The sequence below is a fragment of the Rattus rattus genome, chromosome 11 (assembly GCF_011064425.1).
Source record: "Rattus rattus isolate New Zealand chromosome 11, Rrattus_CSIRO_v1, whole genome shotgun sequence".
NCBI classification, from domain to species: Eukaryota; Metazoa; Chordata; class Mammalia; order Rodentia; family Muridae; genus Rattus; species Rattus rattus.
This window is the reverse complement of record NC_046164.1, coordinates 51701724-51716156: the sequence shown is the minus strand read 5'-3', so window position 1 is coordinate 51716156 and position 14433 is coordinate 51701724. Positions and strand designations below refer to the sequence as shown.

General features: G+C 41.0%; 1 protein-coding gene across 1 annotated transcript; it reads right to left on the bottom strand.

Moving 5' to 3' along the window:
• Nucleotides 1–697: 697 nt before the first annotated feature.
• Nucleotides 698–1220, bottom strand: LOC116912800 (60S ribosomal protein L23a-like). The gene has a single exon (XM_032916963.1). The coding sequence runs from the start codon at nucleotides 1218–1220 to the stop codon at nucleotides 699–701; it is 522 nt and encodes a 173-aa protein (XP_032772854.1). The 3' UTR covers nucleotide 698.
• Nucleotides 1221–14433: the final 13213 nt, after the last annotated feature.

The window sequence follows — 14433 nt, the reverse complement described above, 5'->3', positions numbered from 1 at the left end:
TAGTTCTCTCTCTCTCTCTCTCTCTCTCTCTCTCTCTCTCTCTCTCTCTCTCTCTCTCTCCCTTCCTCCCTCCCTCTCTCTGTATGTGTGTTTGTGTGTATGTGTGTGTGTGTGTGTGTGTGTGTGTGTGTGAGAGAGAGAGAGAGAGAGAGAGAGAGAGAGAGAGAGGAGGAGGAGGAGGATATAGAGCATATTTCAGTACATTAACCCATCTAGATAATTACTGCATTTTGTTGGTTGTTTTATGAAGTTAATTAATATTTGGAAAATTCCTTCATAGCATCCTTTAAATCCATGCTTGACTGAATAACTATTGGTGAGGGATCTTCAATGATCGTTATACAACCTGCCTATGAAAGGACCAAGGAGAACCTTGAGCTTTGTGTCTGCTACTTAAGCCTTTGGATAACGTTTAAGACCCTGAGTTCACTACCTAATTAAGTTAATCTGCAAGCAATACATTTTTGCCAGCTTTCACAGACTCTAAGACCAGTGCTCTTCCAGTTTAATGAAGATAAGCATTTATGAACAAAAGTCCTCCAGTGTTGGGAACCAACACTTCATTTCCTACTTCACTTAACCTTCACACCACACCTGTAGGTCATAAGTTCCATTTCCTAGATGAGGAGGCCACAGATGAGCTAGCCATTCACCAACATGGTTCTCAATAGTGTAATTAAACCACTTGATCTTTTTTTTTATTTTATGGTGGAAAAAAAGTATATATTTAGAATTAACCATCTGGGCTCACTGTAGATGATCCCAATCTTGTTGGCAACATCTAGAGCATCATAATCAGGAGCCAAGCGAACATACGCCTTCTTCTCGCCGTCAGGCTGTACCAGGGTATTGACTTTGGCCACATCAATGTCATAGAGTTTCTTCACGGCCTGTTTGATCTGGTGCTTGTTGGCCTTGACATCCACAATGAACACAAGCGTGTTGTTGTCTTCTATTTCCTTCATGGCCGACTCGGTGGTCAGTGGGAATTTGATGATAGCATAGCGGTCAGGCTTGTTTCTCCTGGGTGCACTCTTTCGAGGATATTTTGGCTGCCTCCGGAGCCGCAGGGTCTTGGGCGGCCGGAAAGTGGGTGATGTTATGATCTTCTTTTTGCGGCTGTGGACGCCTTTCAGCACTGCCTTCTTAGCTTCCAAAGCCTTCGCTTTAGCTTTGGCTTTGAGAGGGGAAGGAGCTTCCTTCTTCCCTTTCGGCGCCATCTTGGTGAAAAGGGTTGCCCAGTCTCCACTTAAGCTTTTATATTAGTGTAATGTATTAAAATTCAAGGAGAAGAAAAATTGCCCGATATCAACTCTCAGAGCTCTGGGCTTCCAGGCTTGAGGACTTCTCCTTTACCATGTTATCATTTTTTTTCTTACCGGCATAACGAGAATTGAAATCCATCAAGACTTTCAGTGTGTTAAAGCAAATTGTGCTAGAATTAGTTAAATAGCCATGGAGGATTTTCATCAAAATTCTGGAAATATAGACAGCAATCCAGGCTTCAGCTTGAACTTAATTCTGTAGAAATAAAGGTTGAACGGTTTCTAAGAATAGGACGGAGGAATGGAGGCCATTGATGTTTTCTGATTGGTATTACGCATAAGGAAAAACCAAACTCGTGGTCTCATGACAGTTGTGGTTTTATAACTTAGCTCATGTTGCTTTTGAGGTTAGACTCCTACTATCTAAAGAAACCAATGGGTAGGAATTCTGTCTCCCTTGATGCTTGCAGTTAAATTCTTGAGATCAACACTTTGGCCTGGAAAATGGACACAAAGTTTTAAAAACAATGTATGTATGAAAAGGGCAAAGACAGAACATCATTTTTAATGCTTCAAGAGAAGGGTGTCAGGGCTTAAGGTCAAAAACTGGTCTGAGGTTAGGAAAAAGCAGAGAGAAATGCTTTTAAGATTGTCTTGGCCAATTTTGAGGACTGCAGTGTAGACTTTCATGACTTATGAAAAGTACTATTAAATACTTCCTTCCTCCAGGTAACTCTGTATTCTTCCTGTCTGGTCCTAGTGCAGGCAAGGCTTCCTCCTCACGTGTCAATGGTGCTGTGGATAGCCCAAGCATCTGTCCTGAGTTTCATTTCTTGGCGATGGTGAAGATACCTTGATAAAACACAACTTGCAGAAGAAGGGGGTTATCTGAGCTTACAGTTCTAACTTGTCCTCAATCATTGTGGGAAAGTCACAATAAAAAGGAGCTTGGTCCTTAGGCAAGGACAGAGAGAAATGAGTGCATGCATTCTGCTTGTTTGACTTCTTGTGCTCAGCTTTATTTCTCCACTCTTTTTTCTTTTATTGGATGTTTTATTTATATTTTAAATGCTATTCTCTTTCTCAAACCCGCTATCCCCCTCCCCAACCTGCTTCTATGAGGTTGCTTCCTCACCCATCCACTGCCTCCCTCCTCCCTGCCCTGACATTCACCTATACTGGGGCATTGAACCTTCACAGGACCAAGGGCCTCTCCTCCCGTTGATGCCCAACAAAGCCATCCTCTGCTACATATTCAACTAGAGCCATAGGTCCATCCCTGTGTACTATTGAGTTGGTGATTTAGTCCATGGGAGATCTGGGGCTCTGGGGGCGGGTCTGGTTGTTGATATTATTTTTCTTCTTATGGGGTTGCAAACTCCTTTAGCTCCTTCAGTCCTTTAACTGCTCCATTGGGGACACTGTTCTCAGTTCAGTAGTTGGCTGCAAGCATCCACCTCTGTATTTGTCAGGCTCTGGCAGAGCCTCTCAGGATGTAGCTATATCAGGCTCCTGTCAGCATGCATTTCTTGGCATCCACAATATTGTTTGGATTTGGTGTCTGATTATGGACTGGATCCCCAGGTTGGGTACTCTCTGGATGGCCTTTCCTTCAGTCTTTGCTCCACACTTTGTCTTCATGTTTCCTCCTGTGAGTAAGTTTGCTCCCCCTTCTAAGAAGATCTGAAGCATCCACATGTAGATCTCCCTTATTCTTGAGCTTCATGTGGTTTGTGAATTGTATCTTGGGTATTCTGAGCTTTTGGGCTAATATCCACTTATCAGTGAGCGCATACCATGTTCTTTTGTGTTTGTGTTTCCTCACTCAGGATGATATTTTCTAGTTCCACTCATTTGCCTAAGAATTTCATAAAGTCATTGTTTTTAATAGCTAAATAGTATTCCATTGTGTAAATGTACCACATTTTCTGTATCCATTCCTCTGTTGAAGGGCATCTGGGTTCTTTCCAGCTTCTGGCTATATAAACAAGGCTGCTATGAACATAGTGGAGCATGTCAACTTGTTATTTGTTGGAGCATATTTCGGGTATATGCCCAGGAGTGGTATAGCTAGGTCCTCAGGGAGTACTATGTCCAATCTTTTTGACTAAGCATGTTGAACATTTATTTAGGTGCTCTGTGGCCATTCCATATTCCTCAGTTGAGAATTCTTTGTTTAGCTCTGCACACCATTTTTAAAAATAGGGTCATTTGATTCTCTGGAGTCTAACTTCTTTTTTTTTTCTTTATTAACTTGAGTATTTCTTATTTACATTTCGATTGTTATTCCCTTTCCCGGTTTCCAGGCAAACATCCCCCTAGCCCCTCCCCCTCCCCTTCTTTATGGAGTCTAACTTCTTAAGTTCTTTGTATATATTGGACATTAGCCCTCTGTTGGATGTGGGACTGGTTAAGATCTTTTTCCAATTTGTTACTTGCCGATTCGTCCTAATGACAGTTCTGGACTCCTTACCTAGGGAATGGTTGCCCTCACAGTGCTCTGTGTCTTCTCATATCAATTAACATCATTAAGAAAATGTTACACAAATCTGCCTGTAGGCTAACCTAGAAAATCCCTCATTTACTCTTTCTTCTCAGGTGGTTCTAAGTTGAGTCAAGTTGACAATTAAAGCTAAATCACAGAGCTTATCCATGGTAGGAGGATAACTGATTTTATTACATGTATGCACATGCAAACAGTATCTATTAAAGAACATGATAAAGATATTTATTAACTCGCAAAAGAATAGTATGTTACTTGAAATAAAAAGAAAATTGTAAAACATTATGAAAGATGTAATACAAATTATGGACATAACAAATACAACAGAAGTCCATGGAGGGTATATATCAAAAGGACATGGGCATCTGAGGTTTATCAATTTATGGATGACTTTTATTTTCTTCTGTGTACTTTATTTTGTTTTGGGATTTTGTACAGTGAAAATATATTACCTCTGTCACTACAATAAAAAACGCAATTTACACAAAGAAACACGAACAAAAATATCACAAAGGCAATTTTCAGATGCCCTACCATAGCTTTATGGAGGTGGACTCAAGACTTTTGGTTGTTTTATGAATAATTTCTTATCTTTCTTTTGATACTATCTAGTATGCTAAATGTGGACAGACAGTAATGTGTTGAATTCTATTCCACTCTTTCAGTCCTTCTTTGAACAAATAGTTTCCAGCCCTGCATGCAAGGAGGTTTGGGGGAAGGCTGTTTAGCAGGAAAATGAATGTTCTTTAGTGCCCTGGGATATTAGGAGTCCACAGCTTTGACTTGATGACATTGATTTATTATATGATGGCTCATTTCCATGACTTGCCACCTCTATCTGTCTACAGGACTAGAAAGAGTTGTTCAGAAATGTCATGATCTGTAGTGTTCGGCCGTGAATTTGCAGTACCCAGAGATATTCAAGTAGTGTGTTTGACTACATGTCAGAAGGCCAATAGAGACATCAAGTCTCAAGTGCCAGCTTGTTACCTGGTGGAATTTGGGAAGATTGCTTACATTAGTTCAAGGATAAGGGAATTTATTGACAGGAACTCTGTTGAAATTCCTGAACAAAAGAACACGTTAGCTTACTAGAAGCTGGGTTGGGGCATCTGGACATGCTTTTCAGAGCGTGGAAGTCAGGGCACTGAAGTCTCTCTGTTGTCTGCTTTTCTTTGTATCTCTTGTTACGTAATGCCCACTAACCCTGACTTTATGCCATCAACTCTTCCTATGGTAAATGACCAGAGACTATGGTGCTCAGTTAGTTGGGGAGGAGGGAAAAGACAGGATTCAGTCCAAACATGTGCCTGAGGATTGTGTCAAAGGATTGGCAAATGCTATCATAAGACCTCAGTGAAAACTATATCGATTGGTGAACATGCTCACAACTTCCTCAAGGCCATATCTAGAGGGACATAACTACACACCAGGGTCTGTCACTAAGGATCACCTTTACCCTCTCTCCTTTCTGAATCAGCTTATTTCACTGGGATTTCAGAGAACAACATCCTGAAAGGCTGCTTAGAAAAGTGTTCTGAGGTCAGCTCTCTGAATTGGTATTTGAAATTTACTGTCTAGAATCCAAATAGCATATCTGAATATTTCAGCTCAATTATTCTGATTAGAGACGTGTGTGCATTTTTATGTTAATCTCAAGTCATTTCTTATAGTATTTATTCAGTGAGCAGAACCACATAGCTAAGGAACTAAAGACATCTTTGAAAATATAGAAACCCTTAAAGAATAAGGAAAGCAGAATAAAATTCCTCAGCTTTGTGTCATAGCGGGGGCCTGAGGTAACGGGTGCTGGTTCATTGTCTAACCTTTGCGGATTCCTGCCTTATCCATTGGCTGCCTGTGCCAGGAGCAGCTAGCGTTTCCTTAATAATTTATGCCACGTTTTTCATTTCCATTCACTTCATCACTTAATCAGCAGACCTGCAATTCCTCTTTCTCTAATACATCTTCATTTTCGACCCCATTACCTGCACAGACTGGGAAGGTTCCCTATTCCTGGCATGGCACTCCCAGCCTCAAGGTGCTCTCCTGGGTCTCCAGCAATCTGCTCCCTGCTAATTGGTGCAGATGGGAGTGGGAGGGGTCAGAGCACAGAAGGGAGGCAGCAGGTTCTGCGGGTAAGTAAAGGGCCCATGGGGACCAGGGCACTTTGAGAAAACAGCTTTAATTCTGTCAGGCACAGAGAAAGAGGCATTTATGGAGACCAGTCCAGGACATTTTCCTCATCCTTCAAAGGGGTATTTTTGAAGGGTACAGAGGTCCTGCAAATCCTGCCGAGAGCTACTCGTAACCAGGTAACCGTAATAAACACAGCAACAAGGCATCTTTCTTAGTGAGCTTATCGAGCATTTCACATCCATCAAAAGGCAGTTCATTCATGCAGGCACTCATTCATTCATAGGAGGAAATCTAAGAGGTATAAAATATTATCCTTTTAGTATAGAAGAAGAAAATTAGCCTCAGTGACACTAAGAAGCTTGCTTCCTATAGCACATGGGCATCCATCCAGGATGATACTCAATTCCAAGTGTGTCATTTAGGTGGGTATCTAATTGAAGTGGATGTTTTCTGAGCTAATGACATAGCTTTTAGTCATATGAGAAGCAGAATAATCATGGGCAAGAAGCTTGGCCAAGTATCTCATTCGATAGCTGTCCAAGTATCTGTGCATGGGTGAGGTTTGCACATTGACTCGACTGGACTAGGGAAATCCCAGACAGTTATGCTGTTTCTAGATGTGACTGTTTGAATCTTCCCCAAAATGATCGTATCTGAAGGAGTGAACCAGTCAAAGTAGATGGTTCTTAGCATTATGGTCAAGTATTCCTCAAATTTCCTGAGGACCTGAATAGGCTCAAAGGGTAGGAGAAAGGAGGCGGAGCTCTTTCTTTCCTTTAGCCGAGATGCTTCTCTTTGCCTTTCAACACTGATACTTCCGGTTCTTGGGATATTTGCACTCAAAGATTTTCACTCTGTCTCTATTTCTCCCACTGATTTTCAAGACTTGTGAGTAAACCGAATCCCACCACCACCACTATTATTATTATTATTATTATTATTATTATTATTATTATTATTATTATTTCTCCAGACTACAAATAGCAAATGCTGAGTATCCATATCTTCTGTAGATCCAAATCCTAGTCCTGTGATAAATCTCTTCTTTTTTAAATTGGTTATTTTATTTATTTGCATTTCAAATGTTATCCCCCTTTCAAGTTTCCCCTTCATAAACACCCTATCATCTCCCCTCTCCCCCTGCCTCTATGAGGTTGCTTCCCACCTGCTCACCCATTCCTGCCTCAGCACCCTAGCATTCCCCTTCATTGGGGCATTAAGCCAACCCAGGACCAAGGGGCTCCCCTCCTAGTGATGCCAGATAAGGCAATCCTCTGCTAAGTATCCAACTGGAGCCATGGGTGCCCCCAAGTATACTCTTTGGTTTAGTCCCTGGGAGTTTTGGGAGTCTGCGTGGTTGATATTGCTGTTCTTCCTATGGGGTTGCAAACCCCTTCAGCTCCTTCAGTCCTTGCCCTAACTCCTCCATTGGGGTTTCTGTGTTCAGTTTGATGGTTTTGCTGCATGCATCCACTTTTGTATTGGTCTGGCTCTGGCAGAGTCTCTCAGGGGACAGTTATACCAGGCTCCTGTCAGCAAGCACTTCTTGACATCAGCAATAGTGTCTGGGTTTGGTGTCAGCAGATGGGATGGATCCCTAGGTGGGGCAGTCTCTGGATGGCCTTTCCTTCAGTCTCTGCTTCACTCTTTGTCCTTGCGTTTCCTTTTGACAGGAGGAATTCTGGATTAGTATTTTTGAGATGGATGTGTGGCCCCTTCCCTCAACCAAGGGCTGTGCCTATCCACTGGATATGGTCTTACAGATTCTCTCTCCTCTTTGTGGGGTATTTTGGTTAATGCTTTCCTGTTGGGTCTTGGAAACCTCTTGGGTCCCTGGCATCTGGGACTTTCTCATGTGACTACCCCAGTTCCCCCTTCCACTGCTATTCACCTCCTTTTAAATTCCTGCTTCTCTGTACTTCTTCCCCATCTCCTCCTATATCTGAACCAGCCCACCTCCCCCCACCCCCGTCTCTCCTTCCCAGATCACTCTCTCCCTCTACTTCCTAGAGATTATTTTTTCCCCCTTCTGAGTAGGACTGTAGCATCTACAATTTGATGTGGTCTTCCTTCTTCTTGGGTTTCATACATTTCTTCTTTTATCTCCATCTTGCCTGTTGATTCTGTTTGTTTAAAGAACCCTGTCTAGTGTTGTGTCTAATTTGCTTATACAATGATTAAGACATTGCAGGCATTCAGTAAGTATTTATTAAACAGTTTCCTAGTTCAATCCTGTTTTAGAAACACATCTGTAGTCTGGAATACATGAGAAAGTGTGGGTGTGGATTTTTCCTGCTAAAAGTTAAATTGAGGATTGGTTTTCCAACATTTTGGTGCTATAAGAAAGCTGTACCTCTTAAAGGGACATGGGAACTTTTTCCTCATGAAAGAACTGGTGGTAATTTCTAATTTCTTTAGTGTATGTTAGTTATTTTGCAGTGGCTTGTTATAAAAGCAAGTTCCCTTTCTCAGTTTTCTCCTGTTTTCTGTTGTTAGTACATGGGACCTTCCACATAAGGTCCTGATTAGAAACTAAATAGACACCATTTTCATGCTCTTACACATGCAGTAGTTTCATCTAAATTAGTCCATTTTCTTTATAAAGTTCTCCATTGAAGTATTTTGTTATAACAATAGAAAATAGACAAAGGCAGCAATGAATCGAACACATAAAAGTCAGGGTACTTGAACTGCTTATCATTAAACCCTTGTCAAGTTTACAACTCCTAGGATTTGATTTTGTACTAGGCACATTAGGTCCAAGATTCCAATTCCAAGAATCTACTAGGCTTTCCTGCTTCATAGTGCTCCCAAGACTCTGGAACACTATTTATTTTCTGGGTTTTGCTGGGTGTTTTAGTTACTTTCCTCTTGTGATAAGATACCATGATCAATACAGCTCTAAAGAAAGTGGTGATTTGGGCTTATCACTTTTGAACGTCTATAATGCCAGCGCAAAGGTGTGGTCAAAGGAACAGCTGAGTGATCATATCCTGATCTCCAAGCAGAAGGCAGAAGGGTATATTGGGAATGCTGTGTATCTTTGAAAAGTGCAAAGCTCACCCCCAGTGCCACACCTTGTCTAACATGGCCACACATCCTAACCTTCCTCAAAAAACATAAAACAGTTTTATTAAACAGAGTAGGCCAACACGAACCTTTAGAGCTGATTCTCACTGAAACCAACACACTAGGGCTTAGGAATGATACAATAACCATATGTAGAGCTTTGGAAATTAGAACATAGAGATTTGAGCTCTCAACATATTCATTCTTGTATCGATTCTACAAATTTTATTGAGTTGAATAATGAGAAACTACTCTCTGAGGCATTTGGATTAGAGTGGCAAACCAAGTTCTCAATGCTTAGCATTCTGTGGCAGATAAATGCGAATGCGACTTTCTAAACACTGTTAAGTAATATTCAGACAAGTAGGTGATGTGATAAAGCAAACTAGAAAGGAGGACATGCCACTTCAGATATGTGGTCAGGAGGGCTTTCTGATCACATGAAAGCAGTTATCTATCTGACCACATATCATGTGTAGTGGCCAAAGTGTCCCAACTAATCTATATAGACTTTTCTCAATGTAGAATTCTTAAATGTAGAATTAATAAAACCTGAATTTATTTCCTGACTTGTCATTGCTTAGAGACCATGTCTGATACCTTTGATATCCCTCTGGTACATTTGACAAGGTTTGTTGACATTATAAGAATAAGCAGGATAAACTAACTGTCTCTATAGAAGACAGTTATGCTTCTAAACAACTTACAGTATACAAGATAGCCCTCTTATTCTATGCATAAGAGTTCTGGTTCAAAATGGCAGGGGTGTTGAGTAGGAGAAACCCTGTTTTATGTGGGGTGTTATTTGCAAGGGATTACATTTTCTTAACATTGAGCTTGAGAGTATCAACTCCTGACATTTGCCCCAGTAGCAGAAAGTAGCTCCAAAGTGGACGTCTGGGCTTAGTGATTAAGCATACACATAAAAGTCCCCCAGTGTTGCAGGGGATTCACAGGCACAGGAAGGGAAACTAGTACCGTGTATCAGGCTCCTGTACAGAACAAATACATTATCTACCTGTAATGAAGGATTTCTGAGTAGATAAGGGCTGCAGCCTCTACAGGGGAATGTTTTAGCTGGGGGCATGTGGATTTTAGCTGCATGAATAATATCAACATTAATAGGAATCATTATCTTGCCCTGCTTGGAAATTTATCCCTGAATAGACAGCAATATCCCACAGACAGAGGCCATTGAAAATCTGTTCAACTGGCAGACTGCATGCAGAAGTCTTCAGCGAGCAGCCATGCTGGCTGCCAGCTTATAAATGGCTGTGGGCTGATTGGCCTGTTTAGGGACAGGGGAAGTCACATAAGGCAATGCTATCCAATGACCACTGTGAACTCGGAATGACATTGGAATAGGTCAATGGTCTCTAGTGCACTTCTATTTTCACTTTGAGAACTTTTCTATTCATCTCATGGTTACTGCTCTGGTTCTTGTCACTTGCCAAGAGCCATCACTCCTCTGACATCTTGAGGAAAGCAAGCTAATGAATTGACTTTCTCTAATATGTTCTGAACTCAGGTGTTACCTTCTTCAGTGTAATTTATGATTTAAATATGTATAATAAGTGAATAACCTTAATGAACTTGAGGTAGATAGGAAGGCACAGAGGCACTTGTGTGTCTGTAGGGTCTGTGATGGTGTCCCCAAGGACACAGGCTGGCTCTGCATAAGTCACTCAGAGCTTCCTCTGTCTGCAGTAGTCTTTTCCTTATCTCACAATATGTAGCAGTTCAATATGTAAAGCAATCGAGAAGTGTGCATACTCTGTCAGAAGTGATATTTGAAAGATGTGGGAGTGTCTTGATTACACAGAATTTTAGCTCCTGAATTTCTCTTCTGGGATCACTCTGATCCATGGGGCCATGCCCCTCTTCACTATAAAAATATAGAACGTGCATAGAAAGTTAGGGTATTTGTGTTGAATTCAAAGTAACCAAAGAAAACCCTTGTGTGTTCAAAGACATGACCAGTCTCCCTGAAGGTTCAGTGAATACATAATTGGATACCACCTTAAAAATTGGGGCCAGAGAAAGCAACATTAAAACCACTGTCCCTGGATGACCTTTACAGTGGGCATTTCAAAATCTTTGACATTAAGGATAAGAGTATTTTAGACTCAATTCCAGTTGACTCTGGTAATAGTAGACTCAACAGGATTTAGTTAATTCTTTTACTCACAAAGCAAATAATTCAAGTATACCCCTTAAATGTTAGGCACTTTTTAAACTCTTGGTGTAATGAATTAAATCCTTCTTGATTTGGAAGAATTTATGTGCCAGTGGGAAAGAGTAAAATAAATAAATAAGTGAAATTTAGTCTGTGTGTGTTTGTGATATATGTATATGTATAAATATAAATATATATATATATAGAGAGAGACAGACAGACAGACAGAGAGACAGACAGAGAGAGACAGAGAGAGATAGAGACAGAGACAGAGAGACAGAGACAGAGAGACAGAGGCAGAGAAACAGAGACAGAGAGTCACAGAACACAGAGACATAGAGGCACAGAGAGAGAGAGAGAGAGACAGACATACTGACAGAGATGGGGAGAGAGTGGCCCTTGAATTGAGTGAGACTTAGAGAACACAGGGGTTATTACTATGTAGACAACTGGAAACAAACATTCTAGACACAGAGTACAGCATGTATAAACATCTTAAGAGTAGACTGATCACTAAGCTCAAGACAAGAGCCTTTTGATACTTCCTCCAGTCCAGAGAGGTCGTTCACGTCTCATTCCTTATCTATGTAGGCCTTGAAAACAAAAGCCCCTCTCAGCTTCTCCTCCTCCATTCTTTGTGAGTTTAGAACTGAAGTTCAGAAGAAGTTCCTGGATTAAGGTCTGTGGAAAGTCCTAGGCAATGGACTTGTGAAAGATCTCCAACAGCATCAACATCAAAACTCAAAGAAATGCTCAGAAATACTCATTATGGGGAACAATAGTAACCAGAGGGTGTGGACTCAGATGACAGAAACGTAAGATAATTATAGACATTTAGTCTTACATGATTCCATGACATTATATTGGAAATTGAAACCCAACACACCATTCATTGTGAACAAACATGCATTCCATTTTACTTTTCTTTGCACATATATTTTTACTGATATTGGCAGCTGTCCTAATTTTTTGAGCTACTTTAATATAACAGCAGAACCTAGATGCTTTACAAACAACAAGACCTAGCTTATTTTCAGCGCTGTCAGATTATGTGATGGCTATTCTTGGTTGTCAACTTGACTGTATCTGGATGAACTACAATCTAGAGATGGAGGGCACACCTGTGAGAAATTTCCTGCCTGGTTTGAAGTGGGCAGATCCACTTTTAATCCAGACCTTTGAGTTAGGAAGACACGCACCTTTGCTCTAAGACATATGCCGTTGGTCCTAACATTAAGGCTGGAAGACATGGCCTTTAATCCAAATCTTGAGGCAGGAAGGCATACCTTTAATATAAGCCATACTTTCTGCCAGAAGTGTATATAAGGACATAGAAGAAAGAAGCTTTTGTTCTTTGCCTGCTTGCCTTCATCTAGATAGTATATCCATTCCTTCACTGGCATTAGAGCCTACTTCTTTGGAATTACAGCATATACTAAAGACCAGCTGAGACATCCAACCCTGTGGGAACTGACAAACTATTAGCATCTTGAACTTTCTGTTCACAGGTAGACATTGTTGGGTTAGTTTGACTGCAGACTGTAAGTCATTCTAATAAATCCCATATCTATTATGTATGTATACAACAAACATAAATATATGTGTATATATGGGATTTATTGGAATTCATTCCATATGTCCTGTGACTACAGTGAACCCTGACTAATATAGGTGGGAAGTCTAAAGCACCAGCTAATTTGATGTCTAGTGAGGGCAGTGTTCTTGTATTCTTGCTTTTCAGCGGAAGGAGAGTGACAGTTATCTGGAGTCTCTTTTTAAGGGACACTAATCCTGTAGTGGAGATCCTTGCCTTCTAAGGGCCCCATCTCCTAATACTTGCAAGGTGGGGATTGTGCTTACACATGCTGACTTGGGTCAATATAAGCCTTTAGATCACACAGAGCAACATCATCAACAGAATTCATAAAGCACATTCAAACGACAAATAGCATTTACTTGCTTTTTCTTCTTCTTTGGGCTGTTTTAGGGAGAATTCTACCATACATCTCTGGAAACAGTAAATATTTGAAAGACTATGGAAAGAAGTTCATGCAAAACTTGAAATAAACTAGCCATTGCCCTTTGCGTAGTCTGTAGACTTTGAATGGCTTCAGCAACTCTGCCTTTATGCCTCTCTACACAAAAGCTCATCTCACACCTTCAGCATTCTGAATGTCACGGGGTGTTAAGTGTGAGTATGATGTGTGCTGACCAGCAGACAAGGGTACTTTCAAAAGAGATTTGTGTATCTGCTGCTGTTCAGGTTGTTTTCTCCCTTAATGACTAAGTCACTCCTTGAAAAGAAATGAATCATTTATGGAGGCACGGGCAGACTTTCAGGCCCTTGGGCACTGTTTTAGTGACTAGAGAAAAAATTGACTGAATGATCTGGTCTTCTGTTCAGCCCAATTCGTCTGCTTTGCATTTTCCTTTTGGCTATTCAAGTTGCTTAAAAATCAGGACAACTTATTATTCCAAGATCAGAACTGAGTCCAAAACTCTTCTTCATCACTCACTAGCTGTGTGACCTCAGGCAAATGATTTAACCTCTCTGAACTGCAGTTCTCTTATCAGAAGTTAGTCTGAGATTTTGTGAAACATTGTTTATAAAATGGCTAGTGGAGTGCCTGGTTCATAATTTATACTCAATCAATGGGTGACACAGAGACTATTGAGAATAAATTTATGTTCTGTTCTACTAAATACATTGTGCTCACTCTCTTTTCTGCTACAGATATGGAAAAACAGCGTAAGGATGAGAGAAGCCAGAGCCTTCCGGGGCAGAAACAGTGTTTAATTAATTTGCCTGCCTGAGGTTAGTAGAGCTCTGTGCAGAGAACATTTAATGATAGATGATAGGGGTCAAACTCAAGGACAGAGTCTGAGATTGATAGAGGAACAAACCTAGAGAGTTAAACAGCTGTGTAATAGACTCCAGACCAATTCCCAGAGTCACAGGGTGCAGGTAAAGGAGCAGGTGCCATCTGGGAAAACCACAAGAGTGAGGGAAAAAGGAAGCTACAGAATTCTAAAGCCTCTTATTATCCTTGAAGGGAGATGGTACAGAACCAGGACACATTCTTGGATGAGTCCCTGACCCAGGACAGGAAGTATGCCTCTGTTACAGTGCTCTCCTTGACAAGCTCACTGGGACAATAAACAGTTGTGTACTGCTTGGGAGGGTACAGTTCCACCACTCAGCAACAGTGCTCTGGGTTTGCTGTCCGTAAGGGTGTCCAAAACCTGGAGATATTGCAGTCTGTGGAGAATTATAGCCCTTC